At 43.4% G+C, this 24,918-nt stretch overlaps 1 protein-coding gene across 1 annotated transcript; it reads right to left on the minus strand.

Moving 5' to 3' along the window:
- Positions 1–668: 668 nt before the first annotated feature.
- LOC124277915 (protein O-mannosyl-transferase TMTC4-like) lies at positions 669–22,840 on the minus strand. Its single transcript, XM_046713644.1, has 18 exons — positions 22,517–22,840; positions 21,822–22,041; positions 21,371–21,458; positions 19,496–19,518; positions 19,373–19,397; positions 18,616–18,728; positions 18,153–18,257; positions 17,169–17,330; positions 12,864–13,066; positions 12,258–12,438; positions 11,946–12,002; positions 7,562–7,633; positions 6,738–6,817; positions 6,234–6,341; positions 4,585–4,726; positions 3,806–3,920; positions 1,409–1,591; positions 669–996 (listed from the first exon to the last, which is right to left on the minus strand). Exons 1-18 carry the CDS (start codon positions 22,828–22,830, stop codon positions 860–862), a joined length of 2,328 nt encoding a protein of 775 aa, XP_046569600.1. The 5' UTR covers positions 22,831–22,840; the 3' UTR covers positions 669–859.
- Positions 22,841–24,918: the final 2,078 nt, after the last annotated feature.

Raw genomic sequence — 24,918 nt, forward strand, 5'->3', positions numbered from 1 at the left:
AACAAATATGACATGAGAGGCATTTAGGGCACCGAGCTGTCAGGAAGGATAATAATATATGGATGAACAACTTCTTTATTACAGCGAGAGCGACGTATATGTGTTGGTTCAAACACCGTTATGAAGCAAGATGAGTGGGTGAGTAGGTTTTACGCCGCTTTTAGCAATATTCCAGCAATATCACGGCGAGGACAACAGAAATGGGCTTCACACATTGTACCCATATGGGAATGGAACCCGCGTCTTCAGAGTGACGAACGAACGCTTTAACCACTAGGCTACCTCACCCCTCAAGCAAGTGATGAGCAGAAAAAGGATGGTGGGCATACTTGTACTCTCTCACACTTGTATATATACATCTCCTTATTCTGGTCATCCATATATTGTTATCCTTCCTTACATTTACAGTATATGTGTTTCATACCCATTTGCCACATTTGTATAATTTGTTATAAACTTCCTATCCAAAATCACTATCAGCCCATATGGGTGTTTTAGGGTGGTGGAATGATTGTGTAATTATATTCTCACATATCTTATTTTCACATATCTGATGAGGCCTTAGACAGATGGACACCCTTGATACCAATTTGCAACACAGGTAGAGGCAAGCACCCAGCGCCCATTGTAAGTACTTCTAAAAGGTCTCACTGGAAGTTACACAAAGGAAACAATGCCATAGTGACGGAGTGGACCTGTCTTCTGGTATGTGCAGACACGGAATTACATCATCCTGAGTTTTCCTTCTTGGCCAATAACAGTCACTGTCGTATTTGTTTTCTTTGGCTGGTGGTTTATCTTTTCGGGTTTTGTTTTACATACGTTCTATGAATATGCTTATCAAAACGTCATATATGGCCTACGCGTTGTTCCTTATTTTGGCTTGAATCAGATGTAAGTTTTGAAGGTACGTTGCATCAGTTGGTTCCAGTTCCACTGCCCGTGTGAAAGATACCTCGGCCTGGTCAGTGTTTCCCCACCGATGGTACAGCACACCTGGCAATAGCAAACCGTTAAGCTGGAGGACACACAAACAAAGGGGACGGACAAACACAATGATGGTATATTCCGCTTACGGACGCTAGATCAAGTGACGCAATAAAGTAAAGGTCTTAATTTTAAAAAACGAATTTAGGAGAATACTATAACTCATCCAACTATACAAATTATGAACTCTGAAACAGACAAGGGGATTTGCAACACCTATACGTGGGTGCAGAATGGTGCATTCAAAGTGCATGTTGTGAGCCTGCGGCTAGATGCATTTGAAACTTAACTAAGATGTCTGTCAAAATTCTGGAACATGACAAAATATTTGGACCATTATTTTCTCATGAATATAGAACATGATACCCATTGTTGACCGTCCTTTTGGTAAAAGGGGGAAAATAGCTGTGGGCAATATTACCTAGGTTGTGATGGAACTTGGCGCTGTGTGGGTCTATCTGTAGTCCAGCCAGGAACAGGTCCTCACTTTCCTGGAACTTATCCACCATGATGTAAGTATTGGCCAGATGGAACATCAGGTTTGTTTCCTTTGGCAGTGCCTTCAGTGCTTCTATACCAACCTCAATAGCTTTGTCGTACTTCTCTGAATGAAAGGTAGAAGTATATCTAAATCATAAATATCTGTTATCACACCGAAAATATCATATCGCTGGAAAAGAAGGTTATTCCAAAAACATCTACTTTTGACCCATGACTCAGTCTTGCCTACAGATACATGAGGACTTGAGATTAACCCTTTCACTGACAATTCTATTGATGTTTAAGGTGCTATGAATTAAAAAGAAGCATTTAAGACAAGACATACATTTTCCAGATATGTTTGAAACTTGTATTATTATTCTGTACGAGTTACAAAAACAAAACGAAATATATTTTATTCACATGAAACGATGAATAAAATATGTTTTTGAATTTTATTATTATATACTCTCCAAAAAAGAAACGCATCATGAAAATAGCAATTTCATGTAGCAATGAATTAAAACGTGATTCATATTTTACAAAGGTTTTGTTCTGTTTATGAATCCTATGGTGTTTATGTTTTGAAACATCACAACAAAACGCACCATCCGTAAAATACCCGTATTTCACAGCATGATTTTCAATTTCGGCGTGTAGTGTCACAGAATACACAATTCACATGCAATGCTCGTGAAAGTTGGGGATCAGATAGTCTCAATGATGGGTATAAAAGGTTGATCGCTGTCTATCGATTATTCACTGTATTTGGAATATTGTTGACGAACGCAAAATGCCACGTCTAAGTGAAGCCAACCGTCATATCGCCATTGGTTTGCTTGAAGCTGGCCAGTCTCAACGTGCAGTTGCCCGACGCATGAATGTTCACCAAAGCACCATTTCACGGCTCTGGGAGAGATATCGCCGGCAGAATGCGGTAGCAGGTGTCCCTCGTAGTGGGCGACCTCGAGCGACCACTGCGGCGCAGGATCGCTACATCCGGGTACATCACCTGCGTCATCGAACAGCTACGGCGACCAGTACCGCTCGACAAATACCCGGATTGAGGAGGCTTTCTGCACAAACCGTCAGGAACAGGTTGAGAGAGACTGGTTTACGTGCCAGAAGACCTTATTTTGGCCCTGTGCTTCGACAACAACATCGTCGACATCGAGTTCAATGGTGCACCAACGTTCAGGCCTGGAACCTACCGAATTGGCGTAGAATCTGGTTCAGTGATGAATCACGATTTCTATTGGAATGACGCGATGTAAGAATGCGGGTGTACAGACGTCGACGTGAACGTTTCGCCGACGCTTGCGTTCCCCAGGTGGACAGTTTCGGCCGGGAAAGTGTTATGATGTGGGAGGCGATCACCCGCCGTAGGAGAAGTGATTTGGTGATGATCCAGGGTAACCTGACAGCTCAACGATACTGTAACGACATCCTACGCCCACACATCCTTCCAAGCATTGATCGCCAGAGGGAGTTGTTTCAACAGGACAATTTTAGGCCCCACACAGCACGTCACACTAGAGACTTCCTCCAGAACCACAACATAAATGTGCTCCCCTTGCCCTCAAGATCACCGGACTTAAACCCGATCGAACATCTGTGGGATGCCCTGGACAGACGGGTGCAACGCCGTAACCCTCAGCCCCAGACACTTCAGCAACTCGCACAGGCACTACAGGCAGATTGGGCTGCAATTGGGCAACACGAGATTCTGAGACTTATTCGTTCGATGCCGAGGCGATGCCGTGCAGTTCTGGATGCCCACGGTGGTCACACGAGGTATTGACTTCAGCGCCAACACACGTCTCCATGTGACACTCAAACTGACTTTCCTCGAGTTGGTGCCAAAGACGGATAAGTCTGCATTCCCAGTTTGCAATTTCGCTATATTTCATTGACTCATAAAGCCTACAAGATGTTTCAAAATAAACATAAAAATACAGTTGAAGAGAGTATATAATACATAGGTAACTCGTGTTAGCTCGCAATGAGGCTAAGATTAGATCCCCAGCAAATTCGAAGCCAGGGTTATGGTTCTTTGCTCATTCTATCAATAACTTAATTTTTTGAAACGATGAATAAAATAGGTTTTTGAAGTTAATTATTTATGTTATACGTACCTCAGACAGGTAACTCGAGTTAGCTCGCAATGAGGTTAAGACTAGATCCCCAGCAAATTCGAACTCAGGGTTGTGTATCTTTGCTCATTCTATCAGTCACAGAATTAACTAATCTCGATACGAGTATTTACATGTCAGCGTCATATAGCTGGAATGTTGGTGATTGTGGATTCCAACAACTACAGCAACGACAATCAACTTACTCAAGTCAATCAGAAGCAGGATGGCGTTTTTCCATGCTGGCGTGTAACGGGGGTATAAATCGGTTGCATTTCGCCATGCACTGATCGCTTCGGTAGATCGTCCCGTGCCTCGATACTAATGAAACATTAAATAAACAGCCGTCATTACAAGGCAAACAATTTTCCGGGGGATGTTTCTTTTTCTTTTATAACATAACACAGATTATATTACAATCTAATTATTGTTTGTTTTTTAACGCTGCACTCAGCAATATTCCAGCTATATGGCGTCGGTCTGTAAATACTCGAGTCTGGACCAGATAATCCAGTGATACATATCATGAGCATCGATGAGCATCACCAGGATACAATGACATGTGTCAACCAGTTCTGATCACCCGATCCCGTTAGTCGCCTGTTTTGACAAGCATGGGTTGCTGATGACCAACTCTAACACGGAGCTACATGCGTCACATAAAATAATTGAAAATTACGAGAGAAATTATTTGTTCTGTGGCAGTCCAAAGGCTACTGGAAATATACACAGATGTACAAAAAAGATTTAAATATCCCCTTACATGGACAGATGTCAATTCAGAAGGCATTACCATCAATTTATCATGAATCGGCTTGAATCTGACTATAAACCTGTCACAAATATATGACGTTTTGTTTCGGGGGAATGCAGGAAACCCTTTGAATCTTGTAGTTCCTGTATTAAATTATTGATTTCCACAATATCCCAGGAGATACAGATTTAATGATTCACATAACAACTCTTTCTGACGTGGAAAACATACAAAATTCCCAAGGTTAAAATAGCATTTAACGCATTTGTTGTCTTCTCGAATAGCTTCAAGGAAGCTTGTCTCTGCCAATTCATTCCTCTTCAGTTCTGCTCGAACTACGCCTAGGTCCATCAACGCCTCTACGTTGTCTGATCTGTCAATGTAAGGAAAACATTATGCAAAGTTTTCATTTCATAATGCTTGACTCAAGTAATATTTTGAGTGGCATAGCAAAATATGCATACTTATTATATAAAAATATTAGCCAGTCTCTATTTTGTGCCGAAACAGATTCCATAAAAGGTACAAGAGTTGTGCAAATAATATAATAATAAGATCAGTCATGACACCGGGTGTTTACGAAAAGGGTTAGAATGTTCAGCCCTACCGGTGACACCTACCACTAACACTCTGCGAAATATAAAGTCTTTAATTATTGTTTTCGGGTTGGGGTGTCATTTAATTGCTTTTTATTACAAAGTCATCTTTATTGTGTAAAGTGTTAATTGATACCAGACACCGCACAGCAGGATACCTGCCATAAGGCCTCCAGGTATATTAAAAAAGGGCTGTGAGGAACCGTACTAGTGTTAAAGCGCTCACACATCATGCTGAAGACCCGGGTACGATTCCCCACATGGGTACAATGTGTAAAGCCCATTTTTGGTGATATTGCTGGAACATTGCTGAAAGCGGCGTAAAACCATACTCACTCACTCACTCTAAATACATAAGACAATTAAATGATGGACCACATAATCAAGTGACATGAAAACAATAAACTTGCAAACACCTTTTTAATGAAGTTATTACTTTAAAGTACTTTTGTTTGGGTAAAATAGAGTCTTCATTGACTCTCCGGAGCCGATACTTCCCAATACTTTGGCTGTTTCTCTTATCTTTCAGTAGGGAGTGGAATATGCCCTTTCTAAACGTCTATTAAAATGGCTATTTATCAAGCGCCTGTTTCCACGCACGTGTGCATGCTCTAGCCGCCATCACATTATTACCCCGGATAATCCAAGCTGCCTTTGAGGAGGCAGAAGGTTAACAGTCATACAAATTATCGCACTGGGTTCACTGCTGGGTGAACAGAGGCAATTGAACAAACTCACTTAAGTAAAGGTAATTTCTTATGGACATTTGTTATGCGCTATAATCCACACACTAGTGCATGCAGGGGGAAGAGGGAGAGAGTCAGTTATATACAGAGGAGAAAAGGTAAGTCTTAAGTCGTGATTTGAAAGCTGTCAGGGAATCAGAGTCTTTGATGTGGACTGGCAATGAATTCCATAGTCTTGGGGCTGCATGAAAGAATGATCGTTTACCAAATGAGGAAAGTCGAAACGTTGGTACAGTAAGTAGGAGCTGGTTCTGAGATCGAAGAGTTCTGGCTGGTGTGTATACAGCGATCAAGTCAGTGAGATAGGATGGGGCTTGGTTGTGGAGGCATTTGTAGTGTTAGACCGCAAGTGCGAGGTATGCATCATTTGTGGGGCAGGACTGATGTCATAGAAACTCTCAGGAGTCAGGCTGCGAAACCCGGTCTCCCATCCAAAGACTCTCTGTGACCATCGTTGCTTAACTTCAACGTATTTGTGACCTGGACTCACAAGGCCACACACCACCACCAAGATGCATGTAGATGGACGCTGCTGTACCTGATAGCGACAGATCTCTCAAGCAGCTGTTCAGCCTCCAACATCTCGCCTTCACGTCTGAAGATGACGGCCAAGTAAAGCATTGATGCGTAGTCCTGAGAATTCAACCTAATGGGAAAACGATCCTTAAATGAAAATATAACTGTGTTGCTGTTAATACAAGCAGCGATGATGAAGAATATATGTGTAACCAGTAATTAGGTTTTAATCAAATATTACATAAAATGTTATGCATGTGCATTAGTTATTGAACCTAGGCGTTATGAGACAATGTAATCATATTTACACAACAATGCGTATTTGGTTAAATGCATTCTCTGAAATTGCCAAGCTAAGGAAATGTAGCATGGATATTACCGTTTCCTTCTATGGCGACATTATATCTTAAATCATTAGGAATTTAATGTATAGTTTTTGGCCGCCGACTGAAGAATTTTTGTTTTGGAAAACCAACTGTTTAGAATGCTCTTAAAACACTGCCCACTAACACAGAAAAGATCTTACTCAATCGCTCGTCTGTATTTTATGATGGCAGCGTCTGTTTTGTTGATGGCATCATAATACATGGCTTGTCCCATCTGAATCTAGAATTACAAACAGTTCAAAACGCTGCACCATGCTGTCTGTAAATAGTAGAGCTTTGACAAGATTCTCCATTTGTAGATGGTGTTTTCAACAAGTCGCGTGCCATCAAGAGGTCACCGAACAAAACCACTCTGGCATAGGCTGCCAAAGAGCAATAGAATCAGGAAATCCCATAGTATATGCTTACACCTGATAGGGTCAGTGGCTAAAGTCTGATTGCAAGAACTAACGGGCTTGTGCATGGGTGAAATGGTTTTCATCTGCCTAACGTCACATTCAGCGCCCAGAAGAGATCTCTCAAAAACTAGAACCGAATTGTATGCACTTGTATAGTATTATAATTCCTTTAAAAGATATCAATGTTAAATACACATCAGACATAACACAACACAGAAGGTACGATATTTACTTGCCATGTTGGATTAATACGTGATATAAAATACGTTAAACCAATTTCTTTCAGTAATATGTTAATGTGTTATGCAGTGGAGTTCATTCTATTCTAATGTAGTGATTTACTCTGACAGACTCAAAAGAGGAGCGGCGGGACAGCCTTAGAGTTAATGCAATCATTCGTCACGCTGAAGACCGTGGATCATTTTCCCCGCATGAGTACACTGTGTGAAGCCCATTGGCGTCTCACGCCATCATATTGCTGGAAGTTTGAGAAAAGCGCAACAAAACTAAACTCACTCACTCACTCACTCACTCGCACTCAAGGGAGGTATTGCTACCACGCTTACCTTTGCATTGTTTGGGCAGACCTTATCTCCTGACGTGTACAAAGCCAGAGGTACTCTCCATTCGTTACTTCTCTGGATGGGAAAGTAGATGCATCATGTTATATTTGGGATTACATTTTCTCAATGAATCAGTGCAGATTCTAGCACTTCTTAATGAGGTAGAGGTAATGGATAGAGGACATGAAAGGATAGCCGTGTTGAGAAGGACGGGTGGATAACGAGGTAGGGTTAATGCATAAGGAGGACATGAAAGGATAGCTGTGTTGAGAAGGACGGGTGGATAACGAGGTGGGATTAATGCATAAGGGGTACATGAAAGGATAGCCGTGTTGAGAAGGACGGGTGTATAACGAGGTAGGGTTAATGCATAAGGAGGACAGGAAAGGATAGCTGTGCTGAAAATGAAGTGTGGATAACGAGGTGGGATTAATGCATAAGGGGTACATGAAAGGATAGCCGTGTTGAGAAGGACGGGTGGATAACAAGGTAGGGTTAATGCATAAGGAGGACAGGAAAGGATAGCTGTGTTGGATAACGAGGTGGGATTAATGCATAAGGGGTACGAAAGGATAGCCGTGTTGAGAAGGACGGGTGTATAACGAGGTAGGGTTAATGCATAAGGAGGACAGGAAAGGATAGCTGTGTTGGATAACGAGGTAGGACAATGCATAAGGGGTACGGGTGGATGAAAGGATAGCCGTGTTGAGAAGGACGGGTGTATACGAGGACACAGAATGCATAACGAGGACAGGAACAGGATAGCTGTGCTGAAAATGGATAGTGGATAACGAGGTAACGATTAATGCACAAGGGGTACATGAAAGGACGAGCCGTGTTGAGAAGGACACAAAGGAAAGGATAACGAGGTAGGTTAATGTATAAGGAGGACAGGAAAAGGATAGCTGTGCACGAAATGAGGTGTGGATGACGATGCGTGGGACAATGGATAACGGACACAGGATACGAAGGACAGGTGGATGGACAACGAGGTAGGGTTAATGTAAATGAGAGGACAGGAAAACGATAGCTGTGCTGAGAAAAGACAACAGGTGGATAACGTAAAGAGACATGAAATGATAGCTGTACGAGGACAGTGAGACAACGAGGTAGGACGAAGCTGGAGGACGACAGGAAAGGAAACGAAGTGGACAAGGACGGGTGAACGAACGAGGTGGGTTAATGGATAAGGAGGACATAAAGCCGATAGCTGGAGAAAGGACGGTGGATAACGAGGTGGGGTTACAGCATAAGGGCACAGGAAAGGATACTGTGTTGAAAGGACGGGTGTATGAACGGAGGGTTAAATGCATAAGGGGACAGGACATAAGGAATGTGAGAAGGACGGGTGGATAACGAGGTAGGGTTAACGGCATAACGGGACACAGGAAAATGAAGCGGATAACGATGCGGGAGCATGACAACACGACGGTGCTGAAGGATAACGAGGGCCATGGACAACGAAAGGACATAAAGGATAGGACACCCAAGTAATAACGGACAACGAATGACAATATGGACAAGGACTGTCGGTTCAAGCGCGTCACAGCGATACAGACGGACAACGAGGGCCAAGGACATGAGATACAGTCAAACACACAGGAAATGCACAGATAACGGATGGTGGAAATGAGGACAGGACTGGACAACGAAGGTGGACACGAACGGACGGAAGGATAACGACAGTGGAGGAAGGACGTGCTGAAAAGGATACATGGATAACGAGGCAGGGTTACCTATTGCCGTGACAGGGAGAACGGCACGCATAAGGAGGACAGGAAAGGATAGCTGGAAGGACATGGACAACGAGGCAGGGCTAACGAAGGAAAGAATGGACAAGGAGGACAGTGCTGAGTAATGACGGAAGGATAACGAGGTACACGTGGAATGATACATGAAAGGATAAACATGGAGAAGGACGTGCAGCCGAACGTGTATAATGAGGTGGGATTATAAGGAAGCAGGAAGCTGAGAAGGATAGCTGAAGGGAAAGAAATGAAGTGGATAACGGAGGTGGACAATTTACGAAAGGATGTGCTGGGACAGGAAAGGACGGAAGGACAACGATATGGACCAGGAAACGAAGTGGAAATGAAACGAGTGGACAATACAAGGGCACATGAGACAGGATAGGATAACGGAGGGTCATCGGATAAGGGAAACGAAGCGCAACGAGGTGGACAGGAAGGAAGAAATGGATAATGGAAAGGACACGAGGTACGAAATGATATGATAATGGAAGGATAAGGAAGGAAGTGTGAGGAATGGGTGGATAATGGACAAGGATAAGCCGTGCTGAGGACGGTGGATAATGACGGTGGATGAAAGGGCTGAGGAAGCATTGTAGAACAGGAGGTATGGAATGGTCAAGGAGGATGGTGGATAAGGATAAGTGGATGAGGTGGGATAGGAAGGACAGGAAAGGATAAGGAGGAAGGACGGTAATGCACAAGGGGACATGAAAAGGATAGCCGTGTTGAGGAAGGACAGGGTTGATAACGAGGTAGGAATGGCATGAAGGAGGATAAAAAGGATAGCTAAAGTGACCTGGGAGAAGGACAGGTGGATAACGAGGTAGGCGATAGTAAAGAAGACCCGGGTGGATAAGGAGGACATAAGGATAAGCTGGAGAAGGACGGGCGGATAACGAGGTGGGGTTAATGCATAAGCGTCATAAGTGGATAGCATAAAGGACGGGTTTGATAGGAGGTAGGTTAATGGATAAGGACATAAAAGATAGCGTGCTGAGAAGGACGGGACATAAATGAGGTAGGGTTAATGCATAGAGGACATAAAAGGATAGCTGTGTTGAGAAGGACGGGTGGATAACGAGGTAGGGTTAATGCGCAAGGGCACAGGAAAGGATAAAGGAAGGACAGGCTGGATAACGAGGTAGGGTTAATGGCATAAGGAGTGGACATAAAGGATAGCTGTGTTGAGAAGGACGGTGGATAACGAGGTGGGGTTAATGCATAAGGACATAAATTGATAGCTGTGTTGATAACGAGGAGGAAGGTTAATGCATAAGGGCACAGGAAAGGATAGCTGTGTTGAGAAGGACGGGTTGATAACGAGGTGGGGTTAATGCATAAGGGGGACATGAAAGGATAGCTGTGTTGAGAAGGACGGGTGGATAACGAGGTAGGGTTAATGCATAAGGAGGACATAAATTGATAGCTGTGTTGGATAACGAGGTGGGGTTAATGCATAAGGGGGACAGGACAGGATAGATGTGTTGAGAAGGACAGGTGGATAACGAGGTAGGGTTAATGCATAAGGGGGACAGGAAAGGATAGCTGTGTTGAGAAGGACGGGTTGATAACGAGGTAGGGTTAATGCATAAGGAGGACATAAAAGGATAGCTGTGTTGAGAAGGACGGGCGGATAACGAGGTGGGGTAAATGCATAAGGGGCACAGGAAAGGATAGCTGTGTTGAGAAGGACGGGTGGATAACGAGGTAGGGTTAATGCATAAGGAGGACATAAATTGATAGCTGTGTTGGATAACGAGGTGGGGTTAATGCATAAGGGGGACAGGACAGGATAGATGTGTTGAGAAGGACAGGTGGATAACGAGGTAGGGTTAATGCATAAGGGGACAGGAAAGGATAGCTGTGTTGAGAAGGACGGGTTGATAACGAGGTAGGGTTAATGCATAAGGAGGACATAAAAGGATAGCTGTGTTGAGAAGGACGGGCGGATAACGAGGTGGGGTTAATGCATAAGGAGGACATGAAAGGATACATGTGTTGAAAATGACGGGTGGATAACGAGGCGGGGTTAATGCATAAGGAGGACATAAAAGGATAGCTGTGTTGAGAAGGACGGGTGGATAACGAGGTAGGGTTAATGCATAAGGGGGACATGAAAGGATATTAGCTGTGTTGAGAAGCACGGGTGGATAACGAGGTGGGGATTTGTGCATAAGGGGCACAGGAAAGGATAGTTGTGTTGAGAAGGACGGGTGGATAACGAGGTGGGGGGTTTTGCATAAGGGGCACGGGAGGATAGCTGTGTTGAGAAGGACGGGTGGAAAACGAGGTTGGGTTAATGCATAAAGAGGACATGAAAGGATAGCTGTGTTGAGAAGGACGGGTGGATAACGAGGTAGGGTTAATGCATAAGGGGGACATGAAAGGATAGCCGTTTTGAGAAGGACGCTTTTATTACGAAATAGGGTTAATGCATAAGGGGCAGAGGAAAACAGTGTCGGGAACTTGCTCGGTGAAGGATATAGTGTTGTGGAAGAAGGTGGGAATGAATGTACTGATAGGAACTTGAATGGACAATAGTAGGTGGGTACGCATCGTCGATGTTGTTGTTAAATGTTTTGATACCGATTATTTACAGATTCTATGATGAATTAGTTTCAACTTCAGGCACCTACCTGAATTGACCTAAGAACAAATACAGCTATGAGGCATGCGAATCCCGCCGTAACCATCTGCAAAACAAACATGGTCAAATTAAACATGGACATATTGAAAGCAAAAACATTTATACTGTACACTGATGTGCACGGTAAACTTCAATGAAAATGACATTCACTGTAATTGACCACACTCTTGGTATTACGACTATCCTTTGGACTACTAATGGAAATATTCACGAAACTAAAGTTCATACGATCAACCAAGATGCACTAACATCTCAGGACTTTCGCATGAAATCAACACCATAAGCCTGTATATAAAATTACCTGTCTGGCAGTAGAGTGAAATTTATAACAGATGTGTCTGGCCCCGAGCACCACCAACATACAGAAGCCAGCACAGGACAGGTACAGAATCCTCTCTGCGATCACGAAGCCCACACGGAATAACAGGTTGCTGGCTGGCAGGAAGGGAACCCCTAATACTGCCAGGGACGTTATCAGGATGCTGTAGATAGAAACATTAACAACATGGAATCGTCAGACAAGATAAATCAGGCGTAGAAAGATCTACTCTAGAAACGGTTGGGTGAGTGAGTCAGTGAGTTATTGGGGATAATGGTGTAGCAAAGAAGTAATAAAAGAAAAACAGAAAACTAATCATACTGGGCCATATTCCAATCATATTCTGCAACATACTCTCCAAGCCCCTGATGAACTAGAATCCCGAGAATGTCGTAAAATGGGCGAACACCATTATTCTTCTACATACTCTCCTAGCCCCTTCTTAACTTTACCAATTTTTTTCACATGTGATCTGTACGCAGAAGCGCAACTACGCTGTTTAGCCACGGTGGTTGACATTTAAACTACCAACAACTAGCCGAATACACTTTAAATACGATAACCTCTGAGGATATTAGTACTGCTCACCGGCGATCATGTGTGACCTTCCCGTTACAGCAATGGAACACGATAGCACCAAACCCAGTCCAGAGAGCTATGACTGCCAAGATTCTAGGATCAGCCAATGAGGTGATGACAGGTATACAACCCATTGACCATTCACAGCACAGCCACCATGGATTCAACAGCAACCAGATATTGATGGCATAGAGGTAGTTGTAGTTTAAAACCTAGAAATAATTGATAACATACGGAAGCGTCCTAGTGCCACAAACAGAATTTTGTTTATCTCCTAATTAGGTGATACTATCTCCTAATTAGGACTTAATGTCTCCTAATTATGACTTAGCTTTCTCCTAATTAGGACTTAATGTCTCCTAATTAGGACTTAGCTATCTCCTAATTAGGTAATACTATCTCCTAATTAGGACTTAATATCTCCTAATTAGGACATAGCTATCTCCTAATTAGGTGATACTATCTCCTAATTAGGTGATACTATCTCCTAATTAGGACTTAATATCTCCTAATTAGGACTTAGCTATCTCCTAATTAGGTGATACTATATCCTAATTAGGACATAGCTATCTCCTAATTAGGTGATACTATCTCCTAATTAGGACATAGCTATCTCCTAATTAGGAGATACTATCTCCTAATTAGGACTTAGCTATCTCCTAATTAGGACTTAAGGATCTAATAAATATGTTTGAAAAAGTCAACCAGTAGTCATTCACTTCTTCTGTTTGGGTTTAGCATCTTGGATGAAGTCATGGATGAAAGCATATGCATTTGTTTCATGTTGGACATGCAGTATTCAGAAATTGTGTCTTGTTTGGCCCATGTAAATGGCATCATTATCAGCATGAAGACTTTGAAAAGGAAATCAAAACGACTGAAACTATGTAGGCGAAGACATACTATAGTGAAAGAGGTAGAAGAGGTAGAAGAACCAGTGATTACACAGTGCCATTTAGAAAGTGGTCAGATGTAACCTATGTTATATATGGGATTACACTTTCTTAGAAAAGTACAAATTCTAGTTCTTTTGTCGGGTTGAGTCCCATCCGGGTTTCGAACCCACACCCTCAGAGTCAGGCACCTAATCGCCAGCGGTGGCTGGAAGTCGCGGTGGGTGAGCCGGCTGACTTTGTGTGCTGGCGATCGGATGGCTGGCGATTGGATGCCATCCCTGATGGGACTCAACCCAACAAAAGTACTAGAATGGTACTTTACTAAGAAAGTGTTATCCCAAATATAACATATGTTATAGAAGAATCAGGACAAATATGTGGTTACAAGCTTATGCATCTGAAACGCATACAAGAGGGATTCGCTGTCAGTCAAGACACGGTGCGCCTTTGCTGTATTTAGTAGTGGTAGAAATAAGAGTACCAGAACACCCAACGCCAATGACGTCACCTGTTCATTATTATTTATCCACTGTATCGCATAATCCATATAATCTATGAGATCAACAGTCACATTTTTTCAGATCGTCATGTAAGCATGCCTTGTCATATAAGCACAGTCCTTACTGTCCTACGAATCTGTAACAGGCTACATACATACGTCTTCCCAACTGAACAGAAGGCTGTCCCAGGTTCATACATAGTTTTATATATAGTGTAATGTCTGTCCACTTGTGTCCAATAATATATTTCGAGTCTTAGCCTGTGCATACACGCCTGGCTATGTACAACCGACGTGACCTGTATAACTAGGTCAGTGGGTTAGTAGGCCTACCTTTCAAATCATCTTGCACAACTATATTGTAAACCATGTTTATAAAAACAAACAAAACGTTATCACTAAGTTTTACAGTCATTTTTACACGTGCAATCACAACAATTAATTTAATAGTAGTTCCATTAGCATTTCCGATATTACCCCATTTTATGCACTGATATTTGGTCGTCTCCCTTCAATGACAAGCAATATCTACCCGAAGATGTTGTAACCAGTCTGGCCTATGGTCATTGGAGAATCAGAGAAGAGCCAATGAATGGAAGTATGAATAGCCCAGAACCTTGTTGTTCTGTCACTGACCTTTTGAGGAGAAACATCAAGATGGATATCTGTTCTTTGTGTGGAAATACTTATACATGGTCTTATGATTTGAAGACTGACTGACTGACTGAGTTTGGTTTTACGCCGCTTTTAGCAATATTCCAGCAACATCATGGCGGGGGACACCAGAAATGGGCTTCACACATTGTACCCATGTGGGGATTCGAACCCGGGTCTTTGGAGTGACGAGCCAACGCTTTAACCACTAGGCTACCCCACCGCCCCTATGATTTGAAGAGACACATGAGAGTCAAACATTCTGATGAATGCCAAAATGTGGTTCCACTGACGCTGACGACGACGCAGACGCAGCCGCAGCAGCAGCAGACACAGCACCACCACCACTACCACCAGACACACAAATACATACCACCACACACCACCACACACCACCACACCACCACACCACCACACACCACCATCACCAACATCACCATCACCCACCACCACCCACCACCACATACCAAAACACACCACCATCACCACCACATACCACCAGACACCACCACATGGTAGAGAGATGTGTAAAGTGTATTTGTATATTTCAAGAGACATCTGTATATAGATTGTAAGGGTGGCTTGGGGAGGATCTCCTACCCATGTCCATTCTGCATGCACGGGGATATTAAATATTGTGTATAGAAGTTGTATGTTATCATTGTTTATTTCAACATGGCGTCGGCCATGCTATAGAAGAAACAAGGGGGATTCCCCCTAGTGACGTCATTTGTGTGGTACCCTCTCACATTCAGGGAGGCTACCCGATCTCTATGGAAGTACATGCAGTTGGGTGTTCTTGTACTCTCATTTCTGCCACTACTAAATGCAGCAAATGAAGCACCATGTCTTGACTGATAATGAATCCCTCTTGTATGCATTTCAGATGCATAAGCTTGTAAGCACACATTTGTCCTGATTCTTCTACCTCTTTCACTACGGTCCCTCGCCGTGATATTGCTGGAATATTGCTAAAAGCGGCGTAAAACCATACTCACTTACTCACTTTCACTACGAACATAGCAACTTCTGCCATATCACTATTATGTCTTCGCCTAAACAGATTCAGTCGTTTTGATTTCCTTTTCAAAGTCTTCATGCTGATAATGATGCCATTTACATGGACCAAACAAGACACAATTTCTGAATACTGCATGTCCAACATGAAACAAATGCATATGCTTTCATCCATGACTTCATCCAAGATGCTAAACCCAAACAGAAGAAGTGAATGACTACTGGTTGACTTTTTCATACATATTTATAAGATCCTTAAGTCCTAATTAGGAGATACTAAGTCCTAATTAGGAGATAGCTAAGTCCTAATTAGGAGATAGCTATGTCCTAATTAGGAGATATTAAGTCCTAATTAGGAGATAGTATCACCTAATTAGGACATAGCTAAGTCCTAATTAGGAGATAAAAAAAATTCTGACTGTGGCACTAGGACGCTTCCGTAATACGCACAATTTCCAAAATGCCGTTAGATAATATATTTTCATAGGTAACAAAATGAGATTTCCAGTTTTCTAGGTAGAGTTTATTTGTATCTATATACGGGACTAATCCCAATCACTGACAGACGAACCCTTGAAGATAATTGTGTGACATCACTCTCTTCCAACAAACAATTACCTGTGAACATCCGGGTTAGAATTGTACAGTCGACTCTGCTTTTGGCAGAGATTTCTTATGAATGTGGAAACAGGGTTTTGTCGCTGCCATTGTCGTAAGAGGCGACTAACGGGATCGGGTGGTCAGGCTTGCTAACTTGGTTGATACATGTCATCGTATCCCATTTGCGTAGATAGATGCTCATGGTGTTGATCACTGGACTGCATTGTCCAGACTCGATTATTTACAGACCGCCGCCATATAGCTGGAACAGTGCTGAGTGTGGCGTTAAACATCAAACAGACACCAACAGACAACTGACTGTATTTGGCACATTCGTCACCACTCGCCTCTTTCCGTAACCTCCAAGAAGCATTCGTCACCACTCGCCTCTTTCCGTAACCTCCAAGAAGCGGCTTGTCCCGGAATAACACGAGTTGGTCACGAATGTATTTGGAAGAGAAGGGTCACACATGGTCATGTAGGACTATTTCCTGGTACAACGGGGCGGTGGGGTAGCCTAGTGATTTAAGCGCCCGCTCGCCACGCTGAAAACCCGGGTTCGATTCCCCATATTGGTTCAAAGCGTGAAGCCCGCCCCCACTCACTCACTCACCCCTGTTACATCGTTTTTCAGCAGACTCTACTTACTCTGTATATTGTGCCATTGACATAGGCATGCGGGATGAAGTTGACATCGAATATAGGCATTGATCCCATGACCCGCAGTCGAATGTTCAGGACCAACACGCCGGTTATAAACAAGATGAGGTGACGCTGGATGAGACCATTGACCCATCGCGGTCGGTTAAACTGGAAGATATGTAAAGGCATACAGTTCAAAGGTGCCATACAACATAACTAGTGGCAACATAACATGTGTCATATTTGGGATTACACGTTCTCATTAAAGAACATCCACAGTTTCAGAGTTAGGCACATGATCGCCAACACACACAGTCAGCCATCTAACCCACCCAGCCACCGAAGCCTCCACAAGAATGGAAGTCTGGCAACTGGTAGTCTAGATCACGTACTCTGTGTTTGAATACACAATGTCATGTGGAAAAGTGGCCAAATGTAACATATGCCCGAGTTGGGATAACATTTTCTCAGTAAAGTACAACCCCTAAACTTGTTGGGGTTCAGCTCCATCCATGACTCGAACCCCTCATTGTTGTGGAAACCGCGGGGGTTAGATCGCTGACTTTGTGTACTGGCGTTTAGGTGTCTGACTGAAAGTGTGAGTTCGAATCCCGGATGGGACTCATCATGTCAGTGAGAATGGATATTACAGAACATAATATCATAGAAATGTCTGAACCCCCTTATTCTCATGCCTTTTAATACAGCCGAAACTTTGGTTTGTTGGAGTGTGCAGGTGTGTGCGCAGGGTCGCGTCGCGATACACATAATAGGCAAGACAATGGAAACGAACATAGGTATTATTATTTCTCAATGCGTTGCTAACTTCAATCAATCCATCAACCAATCAACCAATCAACCATCAACCAACCAATCAACCATCAACAACCAACCAACCATCCAACCATCAACCAATCAACCAACCAACCATCCAACCAACCAACCGACCAACCAATCAATCAATCAATCAATTTCGATTTGACTGCTTACCTTCTTTAATTTATCTTCCTTGGACCTGCTTGCCTTGTTGAGTCCCAACCAATGGAAAGGATCGACTTCACATACAACGATTATGTCAAACGCGCTACAAATACCCTGCAAATGCAAAACATCTACAACCATTATACTGTGAATCACTATTGGCCAGACATTTTGTCAAGCTGAAACAGGTACAACCTATAGAGATTGAGCAGTTTCATTTACAGACTAGCTTATCAGTCGTTGCCACTGGAAAGGTTTTACAGTATCTTTTTAACACATTTATGTCAAGATATTATGCTACAGTAACTTTATGATATATGACTAAGTGAGCGCGTAGATACAATAGCATTACAGTGTTGCTACTTTTCATTCATGAGAAAAGCTTTGAGATGGATTCTGGTACAACGGTCGGTGCTGGGTAAAAGAAGTGTGTTATGATCAGTTTCATGAAAGCGCTCTGACAGTGACTTACTATGACAGTGATGCCCTGCTCCTTGCAGAAGGTGGACACGACACACAGACACATACTGGCCAGTATAGACACCAGGGAGAAGGAATCGGGGCGGTAGCTGACCAAGCATGAAGCTGAAATCAGAAAGATCCATGACACGACACACAGACACATACTGGCCAGTAAAGACACCAGGGAGAAGGACTCGGGACGGTAGCTGACCAGGCATGAAGCTGAAATCAGAAAGATCCATGACATGACACACAGACACATACTGGCCAGTATAGACACCAGGGAGAAGGACACGGGACAATAGCTAACTAAGAATGAAGCTGAAATCAGAAAGATTAATGACATGACACACAGACACATACTGGTCAGTATAGACACCAGGGAGAAGGACTCTGGCGGTAGCTGACTAAGAATTAAGCTTAAATCAGAAAGATCCATGACATGACACACAGACACATACTGGCCAGTATAGACACCAGGGAGAAGGACACGGGACGATAGCTAACTAAGAATGAAGCTGAAATCGGAAAGATCCATGACATGACACACAGACACATACTGGCCAGTATAGACACCAGGGAGAAGGACTCTGGCGGTAGCTGACTAAGAATGAAGCTGAAATCAGAAAGATCCATGACATGACACACAGACACATACTGGCCAGTATAGACACCAGGGAGAAGGACTCGGGACGGTAGCTGACCAAGCATGAAGCTGAAATCAGAAAGATCCATGACATGACACACAGACACATACTGGCCAGTACAGACACCAGGGAGAAGGACTTGGGACTGTAGTTGACCAAGCATGAAGCTGAAATCAGAAAGATCCATGACATGACACACAGACACATACTGGCCAGTATAGACACCAGGGAGAAGAACTCGGGACGGTAGCTGACCAAGCATGAAGCTGAAATCAGAAAGATCCATGACATGACACACAGACACATACTGGCCAGTATAGGCACCAGGGAGAAGGACTTTGTACGGTAAGTGACCAGGCATGAAGCTGAAATCAGAAGGATCCATGACATGACACACAGACACATACTGGCCAGTATAGACACCAGGGAGAAGGATTTGGGACGGTAGCTGACCAAGCATGAAGCTGAAATCAGAAAAGATCCAAGACACGAGACACAGACACATACTGGCCAGTATAGACACCAGGGAGAAGGACTTGGGACGATAGCTGACCAGGCATGAAGCTGAAATCATAACAGGTGACATAACAGGTGAGTCGGTCAGTGGTTGATTAACCGGATGGGTGAGTGAGTGGGTGAATGTTTTAGTCGGTGGGTGAGCGAGTGTGTGAGTGAGTTAGTGGGCAGACAGGTGGTTGAATAAATTCAAATGTCATTCAAAGCAATTTGTAATACATATTTAGCATTACAGTATTATTTACAAGCCGCCTGGTAGGTGATTGGGTAGGTCGCTGAGTGAGTGAGTGAACACCCGTAACTGTCCTCATCATATTTAGATGTGTCGAGAGTCGAACCATGGACTTCAACATAACGTGTCTGCCCATTACACACAAGGTTACCGCAGCACCTCTGTTAATCACCTGGTCCAGACTGGATCATTTACAGACCGATGCCAAATAGTGGAATATTGCTGAGTACTGCGTTAAACAACAAACCAACCAACCAACAGCCTATATGTTACAGTCAGGATATGATAGCTATGAAGACTTACGTGAAAGGCACTCCCTGACAGCCTATATGTTACGGTCAGGATATGATAACTATGAAGACTTACGTGAAAGGCACTCCCTGACAGCTTGTATGTTACAGTCAGGATATGATAGCTATGAAGACTTACGTGAAAGGCACTCCCTGACAGCGTATATGTTACGGTCAAGATATGATAGCTATGAAGACTTACGTGAGAGACAGGCCCTGCTAGCTTGTATGTTACAGTCAGGATATGATAGCTATGAAGACTTACGTGAGAGATAGGCCCTGCTAGCTTGTATGTTACTGTCAGGATATGATAGCTATGAAGACTTACGTGAGAGGCACTCCCTGACAGCTTGTATGTTACAGTCAGGATATGATAGCTATGAAGACTTACGTGAAAGGCACTCCCTGACAGCCTATATGTTACAGTCAGGATATGATAGCTATGAAGACTTACGTGAAAGGCACTCCCTGACAGCTTGTATGTTACAGTCAGGATATGATAGCTATGAAGACCTACGTGAAAGGCACTCCCTGACAGCTTGTATGTTACAGTCAGGATATGATAACTATGAAGACTTACGTGAAAGGCAACTGACAGCTTGTATGTTACAGTCAGGATATGATAGCTATGAAGACTTACGTGAAAGGCACTCCCTGACAGCTTGTATGTTACAGTCAGGATATGATAGCTATGAAGACTTACGTGAAAGGCACTCCCTGACAGCTTGTATGTTACAGTCAGGATATGATAGCTATGAAGACTTACGTGAAAGGCACTCCCTAACAGCCTGTATGTTACAGTCAGGATATGATAGCTATGAAGGCTTACGTGAAAGGCACTCCCTAACAGCTTGTATGTTACAGTCAGGATATGATAGCTATGAAGACTTACGTGAAAGGCACTCCCTAACAGCTTGTATGTTACAGTCAGGATATGATCACTATGAAGACTTACGTGAGAGGCACCCCTGACAGCTTGTATGTTACAGTCAGGATATGATCGCTATGAAGACTTACGTGAAAGGCACTCCCTGACAGCGTGTATGTTATAGTCATGATATGATAGCTATGAAGACTTACTTGGGAGACAGGCCCTGGCGTACAACAGGAACGATAGAAGGAAAGTCAAGGCACACAGCAGGTCGGCCCGACCCACGATCCCTGCTACCTGAAAAAATGAATTACATGAAATGCAATAAATGGGCTACATGATGTCCTGAGTGAGTGAGTGAGTGAGTGAGTGATTGAGTGAGTGAGTGAGTGAGTGAGTGAATGAGTCTCTTTTCTCACTGGGTCTCCTTTTTTGAATGGTTTTTTTTATTTGTATCCAAATATAAGAGACTAAACGTTAATCTAAGGCATGTACTGTAAACGTTTAAATTGAGTGAAATCACTTTGACAAAATTCAGACGTTATCAACGCAATTCCGCATATAGACGTTAAAGTCTTTTCAGTAAATTTACTGAACTTATGTCCATTCTTGTGATGGACAAATATGCATTAGGACAATGGACCTACAGTTGTTACTCACACTTTCAGTATGGATAGGATGCACAGCAAACAACACAGCACACAGGAGGGCAGCTCGGGGTGAGGCAAACACCGGCCTGGCAGATTCCTGGTCAACCTGGTAACCAGACATGAGGACAGAGAATACTGCCAGGAAGATGACCGACACCAAGCCGTGCAGGACGATGTTGACTACGTGGAATCCTTCAGGCTGCATAGATCCTGCCCATGCGTAGTTCCACCTGCAATTGAGGAGACATAATTCTATTCAGGCAAATATCACATGGCTAGAACATTACTTTTAATAACGTGTACAAACAAGAACAGTATCCTTTCGCTGGGAATTTTTTGTCAAAACAAACCATCATTCCTAAATATCAATAGACCTCCAGGATGTGAAAACAATATCATTTTCGGTACTTCCAATTGAAAGAAACACGTGTCTTTTGTAGCTGTTACGAACAATCCGGGTTTCACCAAATCAGTTTTATCAATATCACATTGTGAAACCAATATGAAACCAGTATTACATCAAGAAAACATAATAGCTCAGTTATTGGTTAAGGACATTATCCCTTGCTGGGACTGGCGATATGTCCTTTGTACGATATCCAAGGGACTGTTTTAGAGCATGATTTGAATTATTATTATAGAAAGGGTATTTCGCTTAAACTTCAGTTATAAACCCCAGTTGTTAATAATGATGCATGTCCTTACCTGTAAGTCATGGTGGTGAGAGGTCTGTAGGATTTGTGGCTTCTATAGTCCAACTTGTTCCCCCAAAAGTCATGAGCGAAAATGGCGGAAAGCGGGGTCTCGGGAAGCAGGTCTTTGTTGTACAGGACGGCAACATAATCATCAAGGACAAAGTCTCCGTCATAACTGTTCGCAAAACACAACACTGCTAAACAGAAGACGAGGACAGATGCCACAGAAAATCTGAGTTTGGGTACTGGGAGCACGTCATCCCACTCTGACTCCTGGCTGCTGCTTAAATGGCTACTGATTTGGGGGGATCTTGAGTTTGTCATCGCAGCCCTCACTGTCATGGCCTGTGGCCTGTGGATAAGAGTTTGAGTGTAATACTAGTAGAAGATAGCGTTGTTTCATAGGTGGTAGGACAATACGCCCACAAGGGCATAACGCCCCCAGACAAACAGTAACCGGACAAAATACCCCCACATTTGTGTGGGTGGGTGGATCGGAGACATGGGTGTTTGGGTGGGCCAGTGGTTGGTAGGTAGGGAGCGAGGGAGCAAAATAATCCACTAACACTTAATACTCCGTGAAATGGAAGCAGACACGTGGTCATGATGTTCCATACATGTTTGTGTATAGTTCACTTACTGACTAGTCCGTGCTTGGGGATTCTTGCGGGAGCCGTTAATGTAACTGCAGGAACCTTGACATACAGGACATACAGAGGTGTAGAGTGTCTTCCTGGAAGGTTAAACTACAGGACATACAGTCAGTGTTGAGTCGCTGTACCCAAACATTGTCAAACACGTCGTTGTGGTAACATGTGGGTCATATCGACTACACAAGTCCGACTTCACAAATCAATGTAGCCTCTGACAGTGGTAACACGTGTTTACAATGGTGGGCAGTACAGCCTATGGTGTAAAACACAGTCGGATCAATGTGGTATGAGATTTATATTTTTTTAAATCAGAATTTTCCCAAACAACAAGCCCTGGATCACAAAAGAAATGAAATCTTTATTAAACGAAAAGAAACGAGCATACATGAAAAAAAATAGAATAAAACTCAAATGCATACAGAAGGACATCAGTCATCAAGCTCGTGAGTGTAAACTAGCGTCCAAAGAGAAAGTTGAGAGACAGTTTCAGCAAAGCAATCTGCAACAAGCAACTATTGCCTACAGTGTTCATAGTGGACTTACGCCTACACTGAGTCGTAAGAAGGGGGCTCAGTCACGCTTACCTGCACATTAGTAGGCTGGTCCGCTCACTGTACACCATCGCCTACAGTGGCATCAGATAATCAATTCAGAAGGAATCTGAGAAGAGTAAAGGCCAGTGGTGAAATGTATCTTAAATTTAATTAATTTGTTATCATTAACTGAGTCTATCAACACGCAGGACGTCTTATTATCAGTACTCAAGTGTGTTGGCAATAGTGAATAGTGAGAAGGAAAATTGTATTAATGGCAAGGAAATGGATTACGAGAAAATAATTGCTATGAAGTTATGTGGTACAAATTATGGTGAATCCAAAGAAAGTCGCGAACTTCACGTCCCAGAAAGGAGGACAGCAGATCCTCTTGGAAGGAGGGGCGGTGGGGTAGCCTAGTGGCAGACCCGGGTTCGAATCCCCACATGGATACAGTGTAGAAGCCCATTTCTGGTGTCCCCCGCCGTGATGTTGCTGGAATATCGCTAAAAGCGGTGTAAAACCAAACTCAGTCAGTCAGTCAGTCTTGGAAGGATTTAGATATACACGCAACAACCGGCGACCGACTTGTGTATATCGGAAGTGTGTACAATTAAGGGATGTCTGGGCAAGTGTACTACTGTTGGCCAGTTCACCAGAAGCCAGTCTCCACAACCATCCATCAGAAGACTAAGCAGCCTGAAGACTGTCAGCATCCCCCGTCAGAGAGTGCAAGCTGAGACGACACCAGTGAAGGTAATCTACGACGAGGAAATCAACCAGTCCCCACGAGACGAGGCAGCCACGATGAAGTCGTTTCACTCCATGAAGAGCGACCTGTACAAGCAGAGGAGGAAGACGTTTCCAGTCTCCAGTCGCTGAGCGAGGTTGATCTTCCAGACTGCTACAAGGAGACGACGGACGGGCAGCCCTTCCTCTGTGTTGATGGCGGCCAGGACGACAAAATCCTCTGCTTTGCCACCAGCGATAGTCAACGCCTACTACAAGAGCTGGATGAGTATAAGAGAAAAAGTCCTCGGTAAAAAAGTCCTTTTGAAGTAAAACTGATTTAGTTATTTATTTGACAAGATTGACATCAAACACGGAAGTTTTGAAAAGCGCTTTTTGAAATCACCTTCCAGCCCCTCAAGTCTCTGGTTAGATAAAGCTACACGTAGAAAACCTTGGGTAGTCCCTCGGGACAAAAGCCCCTTGGTACAAAAGCC

The sequence above is a fragment of the Haliotis rubra genome, unplaced genomic scaffold (assembly GCF_003918875.1).
Source record: "Haliotis rubra isolate DU_JTF1 unplaced genomic scaffold, ASM391887v1 Scf106, whole genome shotgun sequence".
In the NCBI taxonomy this organism is placed as follows: domain Eukaryota; kingdom Metazoa; phylum Mollusca; class Gastropoda; order Lepetellida; family Haliotidae; genus Haliotis; species Haliotis rubra.